Here is a 24398-nt window from a genome sequence, read left to right as displayed (position 1 = left end):
AAGTCGGCCTACCAAATTAGTTAACACACTAGGACCACCATATTACAGTGTTAGGTAGTATTTTGGGGACTGTAAAATGCACTCCCCTAAGATATAATAAAGTATTATTTGTTATTTTGCATGCAGATATTGATGAACTTTTTCTTCAATTATTGTTGTCTTTCTGTTCTGTTAATGCTCGAAAAACAACCCCACGTACGCAGTCAAATGCTACAATACAATTGCAAGTAAGTGATCATCATCCAATTAAGAGACGAATAGGGTACTCCTAAACCTTGTTGATTACAACTTAACAAAAGCCTCGTTGTAATTAATGAATATCCATAACTGTAATCTGTTCGACACAAATTATTAATTAGTTCCTTTCATGGAACGAACCAATATACTGATATATATATATTTATTAAGAGTATAAGCCACTTGCTCCTTTACACTCAAACTTTACTGGTGTAATGCGCGCATGCATGGATGATTGCCTTAGATATACACATCCGTAATTAGTTAGTCCTTACGCACAAACAATGGAAATCAACTTGACGAATATAACTATGTTGAGTAAACTTATGAAACACGTGACAGATCTAGGAAATCTTATTTAGGGAATCAATAAGAATAGTGTGTGTGGTGCGTAAACTTTTTTGGACAAAATAACATGTAAATTGGTATTTTATTGAGTCTTGGTAGGCCTGAGATTGTTTTCCAAGTCATGCACGCCTGTTGGTAGATGCCGGCCAACAACTTTCGAGCGAGTATATCGATTGATGTCAATAGCTTTTGAACGAAAATGCCGACAGATGCTAACGTATGCCGAGTGAGCCTCCAACAGATGGCCATAGTAATGCATACAAAAGCATGAGAGTAGCAACTACCCAACCTAGTGTCCATAGATGTAATTCATCGAGCAATTGAAGGGCAACTTGCAAGGTCATCTCAAATTTTTAAAGTGTAGCACCCTAATCTTTTATGGAGAATTTCTAAGCTTGAAAAGGTCAACTGATCACCTACTTTGTCCCAAGGTGGATATGCCCCTACTTATGAGTTCAATAGTCTTATATAGTTTATTTACATTTATTGATGGATCAATAAGAGAGTATTTAAAATATGGTTGGCATAGGGCAAGTCACTCGCACGGGGTGGAACCTCTGACATTGAGTCCCATCCTCTTGTGATTAGTAAGCTGCCTCATATGATAGCCCTACTCAAGACCTTATCGACGTTCTCACTATCTAAAAATCATATAAAAAATAAGTTGTAGTGCTTAAGATCGTGGACAAGTACTTTGTGTTTCAAACCATAAAAAGACAATGAAAAAGTAAATAATATGTCATTATAACTCAAAACTACATTTGGGAACACCTTCAAACGTTGAACTAATTTAGCAATATCTACATGTAGAAGAAGCTTAACCAAAAAGAAAAATATATGAACTTCAACAAATATTACATGCATGGGGGATCCCAATTGAACTTGTGGCGCATCAACATGGCAATTTCAAGTCATACATGCAATATATATGTGGGAAGCAAAGGTGAGTTAAAGTGATTTGCCTTTGGACAAAAGCTAAAGATTTGGATCTGAAAAAGCCTAAACTTTAGGACATGCCTTCAAATATCTTTGCCATTGTGTACAAGTTTAAGGTATATGGGTTGGTCCACATTAATATTCTCTTCATGATCCATCTCTATCCATCAACTAAATGCATACCACTTGGAAACGCCTAATGACTTGTTAGTTGTGATCAGCTAGTGGTTTTCAATCTTTAGTAATCAATCCGTACAAATTAAGCAGATTAAGGCTTTATTATTAGCAAAAATAGATGCCTTTGGGGCTAAGATTTGAGATACACACACACACACATATATATATTTCTTTATAATTTTGTAAATTCCACAATTAGTCTTCCTTGCACAACATTATTTCCATAATTAAATTCATAGGCATGATTTTAACTGATGTCATAATTCTCAAGATTTTATAGAGGAGGTCCAACGACCAACTAGTAATTGGTCAAACATTAATGTTGTTCTCAACTTAATCACATGCTAACCAAACACATGTATGATGTTTTTTATCACAAAAAACTTGAGTGCAATTAGAAAATCGAAACATTCGCTATAAGTTATATTTTATTCTATCATGCTTTCGACGGGAGACTTTTTACATTAATTTTACACATGATTAATTAACAACATACGTTTGTTTAATAATATTATTGGAAATCTCAATATATATATATATATATATATATATATATATATATATATATATATATATATATATATATAATGGCTTATTTTTAACTATGTTTCTTGAAGCTCCATTTTGATCTTACTTTGCCCATGTAACTCAAAAGTTATATTTTTATTCATGAAACTCAAATCGTTTCACTTTGACTTGTGGACTCTCTCTACTCCCTAAAACTTATAGGTCGCCTTCTGAAACATATGTGAGACCCAACAACCAATAAGACTATGCCACATGTGCAATAACTTTGAGTATAAATCTCCATTATGAGTTAACATTCAACAATCATAGAATATTAAGTTTAAAAGAAATTGAAGAGTTGAAAAAGATAAAAAAAAGAAATTGATTAGCATGGCGCATCCAAATCAAACCCACATAAGAAATTAACAGATCTAAGGCATGTGAAGCGAATTTTGAGTTTTACATAGACGATTTTCAAGTTTCAGTAGGCAAAATGGGAACAAAATCGAGTTCTAGAGAACAAAGTGGAACAAATTTTGAGTTTCAGGAAGTAAATTGACAACTTTTAAGTTACAAGGAGTAAAGTGAAATAAAAATCAAGTTCCAGAGACCAAAGCTAAAAATAAGCCATATATAAATGTGAGAATTTCATCCATGTCACCAGGAACATGGTTTGTTTTCCAAATGCAATTGATAAGGACAAGCAAAATGAGCACGTTCGGTAAATATATATGGTCTATGTTGTTGTGCAATATAATTAGTCACACCAAATTAAGAATGGGATGGTGCAGATCTTGGTGGGACAATAATTTGCTACAACCACAACTCAAAAACTCATCACTTAGCTGTGCCTTCCTTTTAAGTTGATGGATTTTAAAGACTCTTTCTTCACTCCACTATAAACTGTTTTGAAAACGATTTTGATGTTAATCTGTTCTTGAAAACAATTTACGCCAAAAGAACATTTGCAAGTGGCTCGATTAATTAATTTACCTTCTAATCGAGTTACCTTACAAATGTTTTTTTGGAAAAAAATCAAAGCATTAAAGATAAAGATTAATTACATGTCACTTAGTACTACAGTTTAGTGATACTCTTCTTCATTTGTAAGTGTGAGGTCTTAGGTTCGATTTTCGCAAAAAACGAATTTGAACCACATTATTGCTAGTTCATTGTGAGGTTAAGTCAACCCCTTCCCTTTTAATGTAGATATATAATATCATTTGTTTAAACAAATAAATAATTATGGATGATATTTAATTAAGTGGAGGCTTTAATTAGTTATTCAACTTTAAGTTTTTGTGAGATATAATAATGTGAAAGTAAGGATTCGCGATCTACTTTTCATACTAATTAATTGTCATATAAAGGGTTAATTATAATTAATTCGAGTTAAAATAAAAGGCTAGACTACTGAACCAAAGCCATGCATGCTTTACAGTTTAGATCGTATCATCCACATGTGGATTACTTACCTACTCGGGCTCAATTAATTTGACAATGTTTAGTGGTTATGGCGGCTTTGACTTGTATGTGGTCAATGTGTGATTGTTAATCATATTTAATCTTTAAAAACCAAGATTCGGTTTATCTCTTTTACTTTGGTTGAAAGTTGTAACATATCTAGTTATTTAGTGGTATACAGTAGAATCTCGATAATTTAATATCATCAGTTAAATAACATTTTGAGCCGATCTCAACTTAAGAATAACTGTTAAATTAATAATCGCTATATTTAAAAGATAATACATTACAAAAAATTTGTATAGGTCCACGAAATATATAAATTAATAGTTTCCTGATTTCTTTACACCTTTGAGATGAGAAATCATTGTTTATAAGTGTTTTAAAAATCGGCATAGGTGCTTGTTAGGCGTTCTAGACGGTCTAGGCGGTGCTATGCTGCAGTCAAGGCGACTACAAATCCCAAACTCACTGCAACTCTCGCAACAAATCTGCAACTTCCGATGTCGTACGTAGAAGCTTAGCCTCGATGAGCTTCTGAAGCTTGCCGTCTATGAGTAGATAGGGAAGAGAGAGTACGAATAGAGGGAGAGATACAGAGCCTCGTCGGCACGAGTTGCAGATTTAGTTTTGAGCTTCTGAAATAGCTAATGAAGAAGAAGAAATGAAAGGGTTTAATGGGAATAGTGTTTTCACTTTCCAATGGGTCAAAATGTGGTTTTGATCTGGGCTCCACCTTTGGGAATGTGAGAGAGGTGGAGTGGAACCCGATTTTTTATTTTGAAACCACCTACTGGCTACTGGCACACTGCATGGTTTTGTTCTCTTTTAAAAAGTTGGAGATATAAATAAATTTATATATATATATGTTATATATAAATGTTAAAAAATGTTATATGAATTATTTAAATAATGGCTTTTTTTTCTTAGACTATCATATTATATCAATAAAATAAGTAATTATAGTCATATAATATATAATAAGTCTAAATTTGCCTAGTCTGCCTAGGCGCTAGGCCCCTGCTCGCCGTCCGAGTAGCGCCTAACGTTTTTTAGAACCATATGATGTGTTGTTTTGTTTATTTAAATAGGGTTTTTGTTTAGTTAAATGTTCATAAAATAAAATAATGTAGTACTTTAAGCAATGTACAAACTATCTTGGGGTAAAATAAGTTGATTCATGAATTTTACTTGGTTAAAAAAATACATAGAATTGTCAGTTTATAAAACGAGAAGCTAAGTATGATTATTAGACTTGGGGAAACAATGAAATAAAACGAGAAGCTAAGTACGATTATTATACTTAGGGAAATACTGAATACTTTGATAAATTAATATGTGACAACCCGTCCCTAATTTTATCGAATGTTCCCTTATAAAATTGTAAAATTAGGGATGGGTTGTCACAAATAAGTTATTAATTAGTCAATAAATTAATAAACTATTAAAAATAATACTAGAAAAACCATATATTTAACCATATTTATAAACTACATAATGTGAATGTTAATAATTAAATTATTACTTAATTATTTTATTAACGAGCTTATTTTATATTGAGTCACATCATATGGTTTATAAAGGACCGTGAATATATTGGCAGTAATAAAGTAAGACGTTGAACATTCATGCAAAAGTTCAAACCACTAGCTTTTATAAAATAGTCAAAACAATATTTTACAGTGTTCATGAGCCAAAGGTTCCTTACATACATTTTTATGTAGAGGTTTGGAGTGTCCTTTCCTAACCCCATTTTCCTGGCCTCAGATACATTATGCAAACCACGCCCTAGCTACTTCGATCACTACTCACACCATTGCACAATTTTCAATCAGTGCACTGCATTATATTTCCCCTAATTATTCATTACACTAGCTTAGCGAGCTTCATTAACTCATAATGCATTGCGTGGGACAACACGGCATGTGAGTGGTTTCTTCATTTCGAGAGAGAGCCTCAAACACTCTGAAAGGTCTACAGGCTCCGTCGGTAACCATTTGAATTGGTGCAAAAGCCTAGCAAGCCACAAATGCACGGTAGCTAAACCCAACGCTTTGCCTGGGCATACTCTCCGACCAGATCCAAATGGTGCGAGCTTGAGGTCCGAGCCCATTATTAACACATCCTCCTCGATGAACCTCTCAGGCCTAAACACCATCGGGTCCTTCCAGATGGATGGGTCGTGGGTTATGGCCCACATATTGACCATCGCAGTTGTGCCAGCTGGGATAAAGACCTTGTCCACATGGACATCATGGACCGCAAGACGGGCCCATGACAGCAATGGGCCCGGAGGGTGCATTCGGAGAACTTCCTTGACTATGGCTTGTAGATAAGACAGGTTTGGAAGGTCGGAGTCTCGCACGTGCCTATTGTTCCCCACGTGTGTGTCAAGTTCTTGTTGTGCTTTGGCTTGGATGTCTTGGTGTAAGACCATCCTTGCCATAATCCACTCCAGAAGTATTGCAACCGTGTCTGTCCCTCGAAATATCATTTCCTGGATAATGTCACAAAACCAAAAGACAAAAAGGCTTGGTTAATTTAAGCACAGAAAATCTTATGGTTGTACTAGGAGCTAGGAGATCAAAATTATTAGGGAAACAAATCTTAGTATATATGTTAATTTAATCTAAATTAGTGCAATGTGCATGTTCCACCAAGAATCTTAAAGTCCCATGAAAAATATGGTAAACAGGAAAGAGATCAACGTGGATAGCATAAAAGAGATATTTAATAATATAGATCGCCATAATATAGGCCAAACTTAGATAAAATTCGTACGGAGTATGATTTAGTCCTAGTGGATAATGGATAAAAATATCAATAATTAATCCCCAAGAACAAAAATAGCATGTGAAAGGTTCTCCATCATCTTATTGTGGCAATTTCTAATTTTAACTTAATGATGACGGAGTCTAAATCAATCTTCTTGATTACTTTGAAGCATTTAGCGTTGATATATTTGACAATGGTATTTGATTCAATGATTTAAAAAGAGTGATAAAAGACTGCTAAATCAAATTTAATACTTAAATACGTGTTGAAATTGAGTTCAAATATACATTCAAGAAAAACCGACTCTAAATGGAACCATATTATAATTTAGAATCTTATGGTCAAATGCCAAGTTAGCAGCTAGGGTATGGTGTTATTCAATCATGACTCTAGATAGCTTTTGCAGCAGGATTTTGGATTGTCACTTTTATAAAGTCCTGGGACCTATAGGGAAAAATATCCCCCATAATTATTGATCTGTCAAACGAACTATAATAAACTTAACAACAATTATTCACATACATATAGATGATCGTTAATTTGTAAGTTGATAAGTTCTAGTATATGTGAATTAATAATTGGCAGTTATTCACGTATGTAAGGGTCATATAAAAATCTTATACGAAATGTTAATCACATTTGTTATCGAAGCAATATATATCTGGTTTTATGAATCTGTACGTTTATTAAAGATGTGATCAATATTATATGATGCATGCAACAATATATAAAATGACATATATATATATATATATATATACATATACATATACATATATATTGAGCAAATATAGTGAATTATATCAAGAACAATTTAAAGTTTGAGAGATTTTTTATGGCTCACCCACAAAACAGCCACCGTGTCTGAATCATTTAGTTTATCTTCTTCCGGCAAAGCTAGCAAGGCACTGAGAAAGTCACTGCCGCCACCGAAATCTCCTGCTCTTTTTCTTTCCCTCACAATTTGCCCCACCACACACTTCACCTCAGCCGCCAATTTGTGACACTTCCTCTTCACACCATAAAAGTCCAAAAACCTCAAGGGAAAATAATCCTCCAAATTAAACCTAGAAATCAAGTCGTACCCTTGTTTAACTAGCAACATTAACGTTAGATTAGTACTCACCTCCTTCTCTAAACCTAAATAACTAGTGCCAAAAACACTCTGGATTATGTTATCCAAAGAACCCTTTTGCAATATTGCTTTTAATCCCACAACCCTATTTTCCTTCATCTCATCCCAAATTGTCACCACCATTTCATCGGCCACTTTTTGCCTTACGGTTTCTAGGCCTCCGATTCTCTTTGGTGAAAACATATGGACAGCTGCTATCCTGCGCAGGTGGCGCCAATACGTTCCTGAAGGAGCAAACCCTATGGCACGCTCAAACATTAGCAACTTAGCTGATTGCTTGATCGGACGGTCGGAAAATGACGAGCCTCCTAGGATTTGCCTAGCAGTGTCAGGATGGCTGCTGATGATGACACGAGTAGTGCCTAAGCTGAATGCCATGAGCCTTGTTGCCTTGAGTGAAGTTGCCATAGTGGAGAGTTTTTGGTGGGCAAGAGAACCCATATGATGGGGTAGGAATCCTAGTATAGGCCACCCAGCTGGTCCCCGGAGGCTGGAACCGTTTTGAGAATTTTGGGTATGACTGTAACATGACCATGCAAAACCTCCGGGGACAAGGCAGTGGCATAGAGAGACAAGGAAACGGTAGAAGAATGAGAGGAGGAAGAGAGTGAGAGTGAGAGAGTTTGAGTACGACGTCGTACCTCCAAACCAAAAGACTAAGATTGAAAGGTTGGCTAGCACGAAGAGTTTCATAACTATAACTATTTGAAGTTAAGCGGGGAAGTCTAAAAGCTAGTGGAATTGCTTAGAAACAGACATTTGTCATGAGGATGGAGTGTGGGCTGATTTGAATATATAGTACGTGGAAAGTTGATTAGGGTTAAGGGCCTAGGTCAGTTTGTTAACCATGGTTAAGCATGCCCAAGCTAAGGACCATTTCCATCTTGTTAACAGTTAATATATATTATTCATCTTTAAAAATGTTACTCGATGTTATTGAATGCCGTTCACTAACGTATATAACACGTAGAATAATAATATTGTGTAGTAACATATCGAGTACACACAAGAATTTTACGCTATATTTAAAAATAACAGTTCACAAAATCTGTATTTTGAAGTAAGGCCAAATGGGTTTCACGTGGGTTTCACGTCGAACCCACAATTTGGAATTCTATCCCACCTCAAAATCAAAATCACAATCACGAATCCAAGCCTTTTGTTTTGTTTTTTTTTGTAGATTTATCGAAAAACAACTTCACGTTTGAAGATCCAAGAAGATGCATATTGTCTAATATCTTAGTGAATAGGTGTTAGATTTCCAACTTTTCATCCATGCGTTTTGGGTTCGAAACTCCATCTTTTATAAATTATTTTAATAATTTCGAACCCTTCCATATTAATAATAAATTCAAAAAAAAAATCCAAGAAGACCATCAACGACCGTCCCTTTTCAATGTATTCTTTTTGCCTTATACTCATTAAGGGCAACGATCACATGATGTGTATGTCGTAGGTTGATGATGGCGTGTGTTTGAAGATATATTTATTCTCATCAAACATGAGAGAATTTTGAGTGTGACAAACACATACTGGTATTATGATAATTATTTTCGTGTTATAAGTTATAATATGGGTGTACAACATGATCGATACGTTTGCTCATGGTGAGCAATTATCAGTTTTTGTTATAGAGTTGCACGCACTCAAGGCTGGATTGTTTCCAACTCATGAAGATTTTCTCCCTTATAGCGACTGAAACAAATTGTTTGGAAGCGATTTAGGTAGTGAACTCACCAGCATTGACTGTTGATGGTATATTGGTGTACGATATTTGAAATTTGATGGTATATTGGTATATTGTAAGTGTTATGCCAAAAGAGTCGAATATGGTGGCATACAAGACGCTTGTTATGCGGTGCGTGCGAGAGGTTTTTTTCTTTCTAATAACTAGTTTTGCAATTGTAAGGAGAGCGGGGTGCTTTTTTCCTTGTTTGGAAGTTTTCACAATTAATTTTCTCCGAACAAGGTTTTCACAAAAACCCCCTCACCTTCTACGACTCTTTTTAACAGAGTCAATAATGTTTTACTATTTTTACAAAAGCATATAAGATTACTAAATAACTGTGCATAACACATACAATGGTAAATATCGATATTATCCCGATATTTCCATCGAAATTTTCGTGTTTTTGGACTACCGATATTTCCGATATCATCGATATTTTAGACCTTGATAGGAACTCTATATGGTACTAAGTCACTCATGTATCTTACCATGCAATGTATAAAGTGTAAAATATTGTACTAATTCATTATATATAAATGATTATGGTGTGTTTAAACTTCTTTCATTAATTACTACATATCTTATACACTCACAATGTTTGTCAGCTCGCTATATAATCAACTTAAATCAGTTAAATTCATCGTGCAATGCATTTCCTTCCAATTTTTTTATGATAAACTAATAGATAATTGACTAAATAAACATCCTACAAAGTTTCAATAAAAATTTCCAAGTTTTTCTTACAATTTCTGTGATTTTTATTCAATTTTTATCGATATCGATAATATCCCGATATTTCCATCAAAATTTCCGTATTTTTGGACTACCGATATTTTCAATATCATCGATATTTTAGACCTTGAATGTTATTGACAGTGTGACGGCCACACTGAAAACTTATCATGAAACACAACAGTGGGTGCCCACCATGAAACTGCCGGGTTGTCACCTTGGAGGCTTGGACAATATTTTAGCTTGTGAAAATAAAAGCCAACGGTCCAGAATCTATACAAGGCAGCTGGAATGCATTAACTCCGACATGTCTAATTATCCACACTTGTGGTTAACAATATTCAGCTTTGTTTAAACTTAAAACCCAGCTAAATTAAATTACTAAATTCAACCTTCGATTCGACGGCTGTGTCGGTAGGCGTCGGCCACACATTTAAAAATACTTTTTATATTACCACTTAATAGTACGGTTTAGTAATATTTTTTTTATTTGTAAGTAAGAGATCTTTAGTTCAATTCTGCTAAAGGCAAATTCGAACTAAATTATCATGACTAGCTCATTATGAGACTTAACTCACTCTCTCACCCCTTAGACTAAACACAACCTTTGGCTATTTGCCAAATTTCCCCACTTATTCCCTCCCCCAACCCAAGCCAAATCTTTGGGTTAAAAGCCAAATGCCAAACGAAGGCCAAATACCCCCCAAGAAATAGCCCAAAAACGTGTGGACGTGCCCAAGCCCAACCCACTCTAGGCTTGGTGACCTGCACACGCGGGCGTCAGCCTTCAGTGCCTGATAGGGTGGGACCCACTATCCGGGCCACTGTTGGCCACAATTATGAGCCCAACGGCTCTTTTGTTCATCAGACATCTCACATTTTTGGACCGTTGGTTGATCCAACGGTCCAAATTCGAATTTTGTTTTTAAAAAAATGTTATTTTAAAATACATTGAATCCAACGGTTGAGATCAAATATAATCAAATCTAACGGTAAAAAAAAGATCTAACGGTCCAAATTTAAATTCAACAGCTAAAATAATAAAAAAAAATTATTTAACTCAAAATTCACCCAAAAACTCTATAAATACCTATGTATTTGTTCAAACATCCACACAAAACTCAAATTTCTCCTACAATTCTTCCAATTTTTCTTTCTACCATTTCCAAACTATTCAACATGGTAAGAGAGCATATTAGAGGTCGTAATTGAACTTGTGAGGAAGATGTTGCTTTATGATTGGCATGAGTTTCTGTTAGCGAAGATGGTGTAGTTGGCACAAATCAAAATAAAAAGGTTTTGTATGTGCTTCATATGTGTTATGTGTGTTTTATGTATTTTGTGTTTATACATCTCTATCATGATTTTTGTTGATGCACAAAATCAGTGAGGACTTTGGTACAACAGAAAGTGTTAAGTTTGTGACATTCGCTAGATTGCTCTGGTCACTAGTGTGGATAAGTATGTAAATGGATAGGGACAAAGAAGCAAACACAAGATGTACGTGGTTCACCCAAATTGGCTACATCCACGGAGTAGAGGAGTTCTCATTAATTATGAAAGGTTTACACAAGTACATAGGTTCAAGCTCTCCTTTAGTGAGTACTAGTGAATGATTTAGTATAAATGACATTATGAAATATTGTGAGAGAATGATCTCCTTTTATAGAAGAGAGTTTTTAGCTTTGTTTTGACATTGACACGTGTCGTGTTGTGATTGGCTTCCGATGTTGACACGTGTCGTGATATGATTGGTTTCTGATGTTGACACGTGTCGCGCAATGATTGGCCTTCTGGTTGGAGGGAAACTCTTTTGGGTCCTTGCCGATATAACGTTGACCGGTGCTCGGTAGTTTTAAGATTGGTCAAGTATAGTACAAACAGTGCTCCCCTAAGTTCCCGAGTGAGTGAAGCTCCTCGGTTGGGGACTTGCAAGATCCAAGTCGTTGAGTAATCACGAAACTTCTAAGTACCGAAGTGTGGTATCGTCTTCACTTGCCTTATTTGTCTCATAGGTAGATGTGACATATTCTCTGGAAGTACTATTCCTCAATCCAGGGGTGGTATCTTTAATCGGTGGAGATGCACAAGGTAATGTATCAATTTCACTTAAAACTTACTTGTAGTTTCAGGCTTGGTCAAGCGTGATACAAACCATGTAATAGGAGTCCTCCAAGTCACTGAGCTAGGAGATCTGCCGAAAGAGGTGACAGACAAGGTAAGCAATCAGAGCTCCCAGTAATCAGTCCCAGATCAGAAGTTTGATTTTGAGTTCCAGCTGATTGTTCTCATTCTCCCTATCTTGCAGGCAGTAGGAAGGATAAAGAGAAGAAAAAAGATAAGATAAGATATGAAATACTTTTGCTTTTAAAGAAATAACTTTTCACATGCTTATTCTTGAACTCGGCTGAAGGGTTTTTTGGTTTCCTCCAGAGTATAAGGTCGACTCAAGAATTTGAAGGTCAAAACAAGTCCATCAAATCAAGAGTGCGTTCGACCTTGATGATATGGGATACTTTTACTGTTGACAAAGTAAAAGATGAATCGGCACATGTTCTGTTGCGCTTATCTCCACATGCTTCCTTGTATCCTTTTCACTTGCCCTATTTGTTCCTTAGGCAGATGTGGTATCTTTTCTGGAAGCATAAGATGTTGAAGATGAGTACTCGAAAGCAATGCCAGGCTAGTAATCAGGCAAAGAGTTCCAGGTAGTCATTTCCTGACTGGAAGCTTGATTCCAAGTGCTAACTGATTGCTCTCTTTCTCATTGTCTTGCAGGTAAGAATAAGGTCAAACGAAAAGACAGGGAAAAAGCATGATATGGGATAATCTTGTTTTTAACCCTGATGATATGAGATACTCTTGCTCTGGTGTGACTTGTTTGCAGAGGTATTATCGGGGGGAAAATAAGCTGAGTATTTCGAAAGGCTTCGTTGGGAATGCCCTCTCAGATATGAGGAAGGGTTGAGCATTTTTGCAGGTCTGCCTGTCCGTGAAGGATAGAGGTCGACATATATAAGAGTCTCCCTAACAACAAGTAGTAATGTTATTCCTTTACCCTTCTTGGTCATAGCAATGCAGTGGGAGCTGCAAGCTTCACGTGTTTTAACTTTGTCAGAGCACTTTGAAAAAAGTGGTCTGTGGTATCTGGAAAGCTGAAGTTGCGTGTGAAGATTGCAGACAAATTTTATCCAAGGAAATCTGGCTCTCGAAGTTCGGAGAATGGTACCTCTTCGGTTTTTGAACAAGCAATCTTGTTGGGGATCTGGCTCTCGAGATTCGGAGAGCGTTACCTCTTCGATTTTTGAACAAGCAATCCTATTGGGGATCTGGCTCTCGAGATTTAGAGAGTGGTGCCTCTTCGATTTTTTAGAAAGCGATCCTGGTAGGAGTCTGGCTCTCGAGATTTGAATAGCGGTGCCTTTTCTATTTTTGAGAAAGTAATCCTGGTGGGAGTCTGGCTCTCGAGATTCGAATAGTAGTGCCTCTTCGATTTTTGAGAAAGTAATCCTGGTGAGAGTCTGGCTCTCGAGATTCGGGGAGCGGTGCCTCTTCGATTTTTGAGAAAGTAATCCTGGTGGGAGTCTGGCTCTCGAGATTCGAATAGTAGTGCCTCTTCGATTTTTGAGAAAGCAATCCTGGTGAGAGTCTGGCTCTCGAGATTCGGGGAGCGGTGCCTCTTCGATTTTTGAGAAAGTAATCATGTTGGGAGTGTTTTCTCGATGTGAGTAAAGGTTGGGCATTTTTGCCAATCTCTCTTGCCACGGAGCACGGAGGTTGACACACATAGGGACTTTCCAGTTATCAAGCAGTGGTGTTGTTCCTTTTCCCTTGTGGGTAATGGTAGGATAGTTAGACCTTCAAAATTTATGTGTCTAAACTTTGTCAAATATCTTTGGCAAAGTTATCTATGGTACCCGAGGAGCTAATGTTGAGTGTAGGGATTGTTGACATATTTTACTTAGGAAAATCTGCTTCTCGAAATCCGAAAAGTGGTGCCTTCTAGATTTTTGAACAAACAGCCATGCTGCCCTTTCTTTTATAGGGCACCAATTGTGTGCAAGAAGTACGTTTAGAGAGTTATTGCTTGTAGGAATTTTCCTTTTATTTTCGTACTTCAGAGATTTATTGGACCTCATTTCTCCTTCATCATTTCTAAAAATGTCTGGCCCATCCAACCGTCGTTTTGACTTGAACTTTGGTGAAGAGGCAGCCATGCCTCCTCAAGACAACATATGTCACCCATCATTCTTATCCCCTACTGGTCATTTTACCGTCGGAGACTTTGTAATGAAGAATGATATGACCGCTACAGTGGTGGCCAGGAACCTTCTCACTCCCAAAGATAACAGACTACTTTCCAAACGGTCTTATGAGTTGGCTGTCAAGGATTCTTTGGCTCTCAGTGTTCAGTGTGCAGGTTCTGTGTCTAATATGGCCCAACGCCTATTTGCTCGAACCCGCCAAGTTGAATAATTAGAAGCTGAAGTGATAAGTCTCAAACAGGAGATTATAAGGCTCAAGCATGAGAATAAACAGTTGCACATGCTCGCACATAACTATGCTACAAACATGAAGAGGAAGCTTGACCAGATGCAGGAATCTGATGGTCAGATTTTACTTGATCATCAGAGGTTTGTGGGTTTGTTCCAAATGCATTTATTACCTTCGTCTTCTGGGGCTGTATCGCGTAATGAAGCTCCAAATGATCAACCTCTGATGCCTCATCCTTTTGGGGTTCTATCCAGTACTGAAGCTCCGAATGATCACCCTCTGATGCCTCATCTTTCTAGGGCTCTGCCGATTGCTGAGACTTCTCCTAAGCAACCTTTGTGAAGGCTCTTCTTGTTTATTTATTTTGATTCATGTATATATACATATTTGTAACTTATCGGAGATATCAATAAATAAGCTTTGCTTCATTTCAATGTATTGTGTTAAATACACCAAAGCCTTCTTCACTAAGTTCTTTGAATTTTTTCTTTTGTTGAAGCTTGTATGTTGAAGCTTTGTGAGTGAAGCATGTATGCTGAGGTAGTGCTCCTTTAATTTTCCGAGTGAGGAAAACTTCTCGGTTGGAGACTTAAAAAATCCAAGTCACTGAGTGGTCGTGAAACTTCCGAGTATCAAGGTGCAGTAGCATATGGTAGGAGTCCCCCAAATTTCTGGTAGAGAGAGTTGACGAATGAGGCATTTCCTTTCTAAGTGGTAGCCCAAAACTCATCCTTCATATATATTTGTCATGAAAGTTGTTAGGCCCAAAGAAGATGAAGCCTAGGCAATTTTTTTTTTCGAATTTTTGAATATATATATATATATATATATATATATATTAAGTTTTGTAGGTGAAGCTTTGGTGTTGAAGCTTTGTAGGTGAAGCTTTGAGGTTGAAGCTTTGTTGGGTACCATGAATTGATTTTGCTTCACACTATCTTGATTAAGAGTGTGTGAAGCTTTATAGGTGAAACTTTTGTGTTGAAGCTTTTGTGGGTGAAACTTTTGTGGGTGAAGTTTTTGTAGGTGAAGCTTTTGTGGGTGAAGCTTTTGTGTTGAAGCTTTGTAAGTGAAGCTTTGGAGTTGAAGCTTTGTAGGTCAAGCTTTTGTGTTGAAGCTTTTGTAGGTGAAGTTTTGGAGTTAAAGCTTTTGTTGGGTACCATGAATTGATTTTGCTTCACACTATTTTGATCAAAATAGTGTGAAGCTTTTGAGAATTTGTAGTTGTCTTCCATTGATGAAGCTTTTGTTGGTGAAGCTTTTGTAGGGAAAGCTTTTGTGGTGGGGAGTGATGAGTGATCGGCTCGGGAGGGGAGCGAGGAATAATTGCGTAGCGTTAACACTTATTACATGAGCGGGATATTCTGATGGCATCTTGGTGGAGTGTTGGCCAGTAATACCCTTGGCGAAAAGCCTTGTGTGCTAGAGATCGAGATCCAGCATGATCTCCGCAGACTCCTTCATGTATTTCCCGAATGACAGTTTCCGCCTCTGCGGACGTAAGGCATCTTAGGTATGGTAGGTTAAAACCCCGTTTGTAGAGTTGGTCATTATTGATCAAGTAACGGGTAACGTTGTATCGAATCTTCTTAGCTTGGACTTTGTCATTTGGAAGGGTGTCGTGAGTAAGGAATCTATAAATCAGGGTAATCCAACTATCCTCTTGTTGTAAGTTGCACACTTCCGCAGCCATGGTGCTTAGTATTGCCAACAATTCGACCTGAATTTTTCTCCCAATCTTGTCTTCCACCGCTGCGGTGAGGCGAGCCAAAGCATCTTCATGACTGTTTGCCGCTCGAGGAATTTGGGTGATCTGGTAGTGGAAGTGATTGAGCAACAATTGTGTTTGTGCCAGATATGCTGCCATAGAGCTATCTTTAGCGTCAAAGTTGTTTGTGACCTGGTTAACCACCAATTGGAAGTCACTGAAGATATCAATTCATTTAACCCCAAGGTGTTTGGCCAAACGTAAGCCTGCTATGAAGACTTCATATTCGGCCTCATTGTTCGACACCTTGAATTTAAAACGAAGAGCATACTCCATCGCCACTTTGTTAGGGGTCGTAAGGACTAGTCCTACTCCACAACCCTATTGGTTAGAAGAGCCATCAACATATAGACTTCATGCTGGGGCTGTTGGTTCTATTTTCTAAGCTTCCGAGGGTAATGAAACCACTTTTTTAGGCGTAGAAACAATGTCAACAGGATATGTGAAGTCGGCGATGAAGTCTGCCACTGCTTGGCCCTTCTCTGCTGGCTTTGGTTGGTATGAGATGTCAAACTCACCCAATGTTATCGCCCATTTGATCATTCGCCTGGAAGTGTTAGGACTTTGGAGTATCTGTCGAAGAGGATAATTGGTAAGCACGATGATGGAGTGTGCTTGGAAATAAGGGCGAAGTTTTCGAGCAGACATGACCAATGCTAGAGCCAATTTCTCAATGTTGGAGTATCGTGTCTCCGCATCTTGTAAGGCTTTGCTAGCGTAGTAGACAGGCCGTTCGACATTACCATCATTTCAAATGAAAACGGAACTTACTACTGAAGTCGATACCAACATATAGATAATAAGAGTGTCACCAACTTCAGGTTTGGAGAGTATAAGGGTTTTACTCATGTAGCCTTTGAGGTTTTTGAATGCCTCGGCACATTCATCAGTCCATGTAATGTACTTCTTACTTCTCTTAAGTACTTTAAAGAAATGAGCACATCTGTTTATGGCCTTAGAGATGAACCTAGTTAAGGCTGCCACCTTGCTAGTAAGGCTATGAATGTCTTTTGAAGTTACTGGTTCCTTCGTGTCGATGATTGCTTTGATCTTCTCAGGATTAGCCTCAATGTCTCGTTGGCTTATCATGAAGCCTAAGAATTTGCCAGAGCCTACGCCGAAGGCACATTTGTTGTGGTTCAACCTCATTCGATACCTCTTTAGAATGGTGAAAGTTTCAGATAGGTTGGTGATGTGTTGGTCAACATGTTTGCTCTTGACTAGCATATCATCAACGTAAACTTTCATGCTCTTCATAATCTGTTCGGCGAACATTAAATTGACCAGTTTCTGATAAGTCACTCCTGCATTCTTTAGGCTGAAGGGCATGACTTTATAGCAATATAGTCCCCTATCAGTAGTGAAGACTGTGTGTTCTTGGTCCGGAGGGTTCATGAGGATTTTGTTGTATCCTGAGTAAGCATCCATGAAGCTTAGGAGTTCACACCCTGCCATAGAGTCTATAAGTCTGTCTATGAGAGGAAAAGGAAAGATATCCTTTGGGCATCCTTTGTTTAGGTTGGTGTAATCGACACATATTCTCCACAAGACCTTTTGAAACAGGAGACTTTCCTTGGTCGGATTCTTCTTAACAAGGATAACATTTGCTACCCACGTTGGATAATTGACTTCGCAGACGAAGCCTATACCTTTGAGTTTTTCAACTTCTGCCTTCATTGCCTCGTACCATTCAGCGTCATAAAATCTTCGCTTCTGTCTCACCGGCTTGGTCTTGGGGTCAATACTTAAGCGATGACAGATGATATCGGGAAAGATGTTTGGCATGTCCTCGTATGACCAGGCGAAGACCTCAGTGTCCTCTTGCAAAAAAGAGATCAATGTCAACCGAATTGGTGGTGACAAGGTGGTGTCAATCTTCACCATGCAATCTGGATAATCTTTTGAAATAGAAACATTCTTCAACTTTTCAGCGGGTTGTGCTTGCTGGGTGAAAGAGTTGTCTCGAGGATCGTCAGGTTGACTATTGCCACCGTGAATATCCAAGTTGGCTTCGTCTGGGCTGGTCATGTATAGAAAGGGTTTCCTTGGGCACATGCAAGTGTTGTTGCTTGACCGAAGTGATGTAACATGATCATGCACTAAGTTAATCTCCTATAATATAACCATTACCATAGGGGGTTGGAAATTTCATCAACAACATATATGTGGATACCATGGCCTTGAGATTTGATGCATGTGCGTCCCAAGATGACATTGTATGTCGTTGGGCAATCAACCACCAGGAAGTTAGTGGTAATGGTAGCTGTGTAAGGGCCTGTACCAATGGTGAAAGGTAAGTGTATGCTCCATAAAGGTTGCACGATATCACCGGAGAAGCTTATCAGAGGAGAAATCGAGCGATCGAGCAAATGTTCAACTACATTAAGTCCCAGAAAGTTTCAGCAAACATGATATTGACCAAAGCCCCCGTGTCTACCAGGATTCGTCGTACTTCAAAGTTAAATATGTGAGCTTCCACGATCAGTGGGTCGTTGTGAAGGTAGATGATACCTCTTTCTTCCTTAAGGTAGAAATATATTGGATCCCAGTTAGGCTTTTGATACTTGCCTCCTCTAATGTCTTCCACATGAAACACTTGGTGGCCAGGCCTTAAAGCTCGTTCGCTGTTTTTCATAGCCTTGTTGGAAGATTTAGATATGGGTGTGCCGCCACTTATGGAATATATCACATTCACCTAACGTTGGTTACGGTTACCCCTTGGAGGGTGAAAGATGAATTGATCAATTTTTCCTTCACGTGCCAAAACTTCAATATGATCACGAAGGGTAATACACTTCTCGCCGTCATGGCCGTTATGCTCGTGGTAGCAGCAAAATGTGCCAGTGTTCTTCGTGGGCTTGTAACCCGGGTGCCTCGGCTTTGGCTTCGGTATCAGGTGTGCTATGTTGGGGTAAATGGCCACACATGTGGCGTTTAAATGTGTGTATGCCTCATACCTTGGGGTAGGGCCTATCCTGACACGTGCTTGACCCACTGTGTTGACTGTCTGGGGTCAGGGATTATCGTGGCGATACCCTTGGTTATCGCGATAGTGTCTCTTACTCCTTTTACTAAAATGAGACTAGTGAGGATGGAAATCTTTCATTTTTCCCTGAGATTGATATGTCTGTTGACTTGGCAAAATATTAAGTAAGGTAGGGGAGGCACCGCTGCCGTTTGGAAGGTTGAGGTATTCTCATTTGGGTGGGTCTGACTTCCACTTCCTACTTGCTGATAGGGGATGGTAGTTAGGGATTTCTCTTGGTATGTCCTTGCCTCGGCGGAGGCATGGTTATAAGCATGCGTCATTACCTCAGAGTAAGTCTTCCAAGTGTTGGCATTGATTATGTACTTAAAGAAACAGTCACGTAGGCCTGCCGTGAAGGCTTTAAGGGCAGTCTTGTCATCTGCCTCGGCACAACGGAAATACTCATGGCTGAAGCAGCCAGCATACATACGTAATGACTCGTCTGGTTTCTAGCGAATAGTGTACAAGTCATCTGCAGAGTGCAAGCGATCGGTCTGGAAAATATGTTGAGAAACAAACAGTTCCTCAATTCCTCAAATGAGTCTACCGTCTTAGGTGGAAGACGACAATACCAGTTTAGAGCTCTGCCAGAGAGGGTGGAAGGGAAGAGAAGACATCACTCTTCGTCGGTGTGCATCCAGTATGCCATGGTAGACTCAAAGAGGTTAAGGTGTTCAATCGGGTCCTCATTTCCAATATAGAGTTGCAAGCCAAGCTTCTGCTTTGTTTTTTCTTGGAGAGGGTATCGAGGATCCTCCTTGTAAGAGGGTCATGCCTAGGTTGGTTCCAATCAGGTATCTCAGCTTGTCGTTCGGCCTTCAACTTGTTTAATTCCTTAAGGAGCTGTAGGACAAGAGGGTCATGAGTAGAGTCATGTACCACTGGAGCTTTCTTTCATAAATCTCCATCTCCTCTTGGAAGTAAGAAGGTTTGATCAAGAGCATGTGATTTTTCCCTGGACTCGCCGTATTGACTTACAAGGTATGTCTGTCGGAACATCTCTAAGTCCCATATACCTTCGTGTTTCTCTAGGACTTGTTGCCTCTTCCCCAAATTGGTAGCGGACCTGGGACATGAGAGGGGACCGTGTCTTTCAGAGACCCTTGGGTCATTGATCTTTGAGCTTACATGGATGGGATTGTCTCGACGTTGCTTTAGGAAGTCTCGACCGTCGCGAAATACGGCTTTCGATCCTTCCACTCCTTATGTAAGAAGGTGCATTCCTTCACTCCTCCTACTTCAAGTCGAAACAGCTGGGTTGAAAGAAGTCTCATGTTAGTCGCTATTTCGATGAATAGCTCGCTCCTCAACAGGAATACCCATGTCAAGGGCAAATGACCCTCCGTGTTGGGGGGCACCCAGTTGATGGTAAACTTCTACATGGGTAATGAGCTATTGTGTTTTAGTATATCTAGCCTCGTGGAGCATCTCGAAGACCTTCTCATACTACTCTTGGAGTATCTCATTCTTCATCGATATCTTGTTGTTCCGAGCCTCCAGCTCATCGACTTTAGCCTGAAGAGCAAACTTCTTTTGTTCCTTCTTTCGTTGCTTCGCACCAGGTGCAAGAGGGGTGTCATTCTGTGTGTTGTAGCTTCATTCGCTCCCATGTTGGAAAGGGATGCCTGGTCAAAAGAATGTACGAATAGTGGAAACCAGCTTAACAAAGCTGAAGAGTGGGAATAAGTGTCTTTCCCACAGACGGCGCCAAATGTTAATGCACAAAATCAGTGAGGACTTTGGTACAACAGAAAGTGTTAAGTTTGTGACCTTCGCTAGATTGCTCCAGTCACTAATGTGAATAAGTATGTAAATAGATAGGGACAATGAAGCAAACATAAGATGTACATGGTTCACCCAGATTGGCTACGTCTACGGAGCAGAGGAGTTCTCATTAATTGTGAAGGGTTTACACAAGTACATAGGTTCAAGCTATCCTTTAATGAGTACTAGTGAATGATTTAGTACAAATGACATTAGGAAATATTGTGGGAGAATGATCTCCTTTTATAGAAGAGAGTTTCTAGTTTTGTTCTTACATTGACACGTGTCGTGTTGTGATTGGCTTCCGATGTTGACAAGTGTCGTGCTATGATTGGCTTATGATGTTGACACGTGTCTCGCAGTGATTGGCCTCCTAGTTGGAAGGAAACTCTTCTTGGTCCTTGACGGTATAACGTTGACCGGTACTCGGTAGTTTCGGGATTGGTCAAGTATGGGACAAACAATTTTCATGTTCTTCCATAGTGTTTCATAAGTTTCTTGTATCGATTTAGTGATTTTTCAATATTTATCGGAATTTAAATATTTTTAGATTAAAATGTTTATAAAATTAATTTACGATAGTCTATATAATTTTTTTTTTTAAAGTAAATTTAAGAAAAAAATTAGTTAAAAAGTAAATTTAAGAAAAAAATTAGCCAAAGTTCATTTTTAATAATCTCGGGCTAAAATTTTAGGCTATAATGGTTGAACCAAAAAAGCTGTTTTTGGATTAAAAGCTAAATTTTGCGGACTAAAAAATTTGACTTTTAGCCTAAGGGTTGGAGATTGTCTTAGTGTTGATAATATCGCATGTATTAAAAAAACTTAATACTTTGCCACTCATATTAGAATAGTTGGAAAATCTCAAAGAGCCCGTGTGCTTCCGGCTGATTCTGAATTGCCCAAGTAATTGCGAACCACCGAGGCTTTCCGGACGATTCTTTGCAGCTCGATGTACATGCCACCACCGAATCGTTTCCAACCATGTCATTCACAAAGCATTCAAAAAAAAAACAAAAAAACAAAAACCTCCCACTCCCCCACACGTTCTCTCTCTCTCCCCCTCTCTCCTTCTCATTTTCTAAAAAAATGTGTTCATACACACAAAGTGCGTAGTCAAATACTAATTACAATAAAAAAACTCAGCTGAGACCAAAATTATGTTTTGGGACGAACATAAAATTGTGGGCAGTGAAAGATGGTAGGGAAATGGATTGGTAATTCAAGTAGGATTTTAACCCTTTCCCAGTCGGAGCCCAGCATTCAACCTGATACAGATGACCATTCCAACCATCCGACCCAGCATTGATCAAGCGTGCAACACACAATTTCCTAATCATGTTATGTCGTTCTGTTAATAAATCTCACCATTAGGGGAAAACTCGCAAAATCAATGATCCAGATTGACAATCTAAAAAACCACGGCTAAAAAGTATGCACAATGTCTCGCAAAATCCATAACAAAACCTCACCAAAAAATTGATGCAATTTCAATTCCGTTGCAGCCTAACCATTCAGTACAATACAAGCATGATATGTTCCCGTAGAATACGGGTGCAGAAAGACCAAGTTTTCACAGATCATTTTGTAAAAGATTCACAAAGTACACACAAAAGAGATTCCCCACTTAATTTAATTCCCAAATTCCTGCATGCGCAATATAAAGGCTTCCAAACCACATACTAAGTAAACTAATTAACAAATCAAAACCAGCTTTAGAATTTAAAAGCCAAAGCCAGAAAAACAAGCCCTCCCTCAACCAAATACAAAGCATACAACCCATTTGCATCAAAATATATACAAAAATGTACCATCTAAACCGACTTTCAAGAGAATTTAGCCGACGCTAGCATCCAATACTTGATTTACCAATCAGATTAAAGGTTGCTCTCAATCCAAAAGCACCCGATATCATTGGGGCCTATCAACAATAAACTACAAAGGAGGCAAAGCAAATGACCATAAAGTTGGTAAAATAAAAATCCCACAACACCGAAGGAAGGGGTGTGGAAGCCTCTCCTCCATCAAAGTCTCATTAAACTAAGAAATTATTAATGATCATGAGGACTCTACTTTGCTCAAAGCACGACAGGCAGATGATAAACAAATCAACTTGTGCAACCTAATAGATCCCTTATTGGTGAAAAGAGAAAATATATTGAACTATGAGCAGTGTTTAAAAAGAATTAAATCTCGGACACAGACCACCAATTGGTATTCAACCAATGGGGATCAATCAAAGAGGACACAAAAAGTAGGGAGTCTTTGCGGCAGAAACTATATGTTCCATAGTCCTATAAGGCTCTCCCAAGTATTAGCCAGACCCTTCTGGGAGGATCTCTTAGAATAAACCCTTAAAAAATGCAACCAAAGTGGAACACTTAGCTAACTATTGCTGCTTTTAACATTATCAAAGTATTTTCCTAGCATCTACGCAACAACCAGCCAGAAAATATCAAGGACTAAAAGCATATTATAGTCTAGAGAGCATCTTTGTTTCCACTAATGGCAAGGTGTCCAGTGTGTATATGACACCTTACCCACTACTACATACCAATAATAGAAACTGGCAGCAGGTCCTACAGAAGAAGGAAACAACCTTGATACCAACAAGGGGTGAAGTTTTTTTAATAATTAAACACGATGCTGCATCCTGGATTCTGCAAATCATCCCTACAGGCACCCCGCTTCAATCACTCAACCCAGTTCTTTTAGAGACTTTACCAGTCAATCTATGTAAGTTTATCTTACATTGCTGGTCCCAAGCCCGGATAAAGGAGGAGGGGGAGGGCGTCGGGTAGTCAGACAGCCGGCACTCCTAGTTTACGTCGAATCCTTATGAAATCTATTAGGCTTCCCAACAAGACTCCTATTTGGTATTCAGATTTTTCGTGTGAGCTAAAGGGGATAGTCTACTCCTATCTCTATGATAAAATGTTCGATTCAGAGAGTTTGACCCTAGTTAATTTTTTCTCGCAAAAAAAAAGAACAATTTCATCTCTGTCATCAGAACTGCAAGCAAATGGCCTCCTTCAAAATATTAGATGACATTGACATTTGATAAACAATATGAACAAGAGAAAATTGGAGCAATAGTCTCTGAACTTTGGCCCAATTGGAGCTTTGGTCTGTAAACTAAAAATCTGCGAGTAGTGGCCTATGAACTTGTTATAATGTGGAGCAATGGTCCTTTTGGCTACTCCGTTAGAACTTCCATCCATTTTTTGTCCCTTTAAACCTTTTATTTTGAATGGAAGTTCCAACGGAGTTAGCCAAAAGACCCATTACTCCACATTATAACAAG

General features: G+C 38.4%; 2 protein-coding genes across 2 annotated transcripts in view; both read right to left on the bottom strand.

The window, feature by feature from the left end:
• Positions 1 to 433: 433 nt before the first annotated feature.
• Positions 434 to 24398, bottom strand: part of LOC126608030 (small ribosomal subunit biogenesis GTPase RsgA 1, mitochondrial-like) — an 87028-nt gene continuing 63063 nt past the window's right edge. The window contains exon 6 of the mRNA XM_050275781.1: positions 434 to 444. The gene's annotated coding sequence lies outside the window, so the exon portion shown is untranslated. The remainder of the gene's footprint in view (positions 445 to 24398) is intronic.
• LOC126608029 (cytochrome P450 78A5-like) lies at positions 5295 to 8329 on the bottom strand. Its single transcript, XM_050275779.1, has 2 exons — positions 7289 to 8329; positions 5295 to 6166 (listed from the first exon to the last, which is right to left on the bottom strand). Exons 1-2 carry the CDS (start codon positions 8270 to 8272, stop codon positions 5564 to 5566), a joined length of 1587 nt encoding a protein of 528 aa, XP_050131736.1. The 5' UTR covers positions 8273 to 8329; the 3' UTR covers positions 5295 to 5563.

Source organism: Malus sylvestris, chromosome 16 (genome assembly GCF_916048215.2).
Source record: "Malus sylvestris chromosome 16, drMalSylv7.2, whole genome shotgun sequence".
In the NCBI taxonomy this organism is placed as follows: domain Eukaryota; kingdom Viridiplantae; phylum Streptophyta; class Magnoliopsida; order Rosales; family Rosaceae; genus Malus; species Malus sylvestris.
The sequence above is the reverse complement of the archived record's forward strand: the minus strand, read 5'-3'. Positions and strand labels throughout refer to the sequence as shown.

What these genes read in the sequence shown, in the direction of transcription:
- LOC126608029 (XM_050275779.1), bottom strand. Translation starts at nt 8,272, where the DNA reads ATGAAACTCTTCGTGCTAGCCAACCTTTCAATCTTAGTCTTTTGGTTT. An exon ending in ACACGGTGGCTGTTTTGTGG is followed by an intron (nt 6,167 to 7,288) that starts GTGAGCCATAAA and finishes GACATTATCCAG; the next exon opens with GAAATGATATTTCGAGGGAC.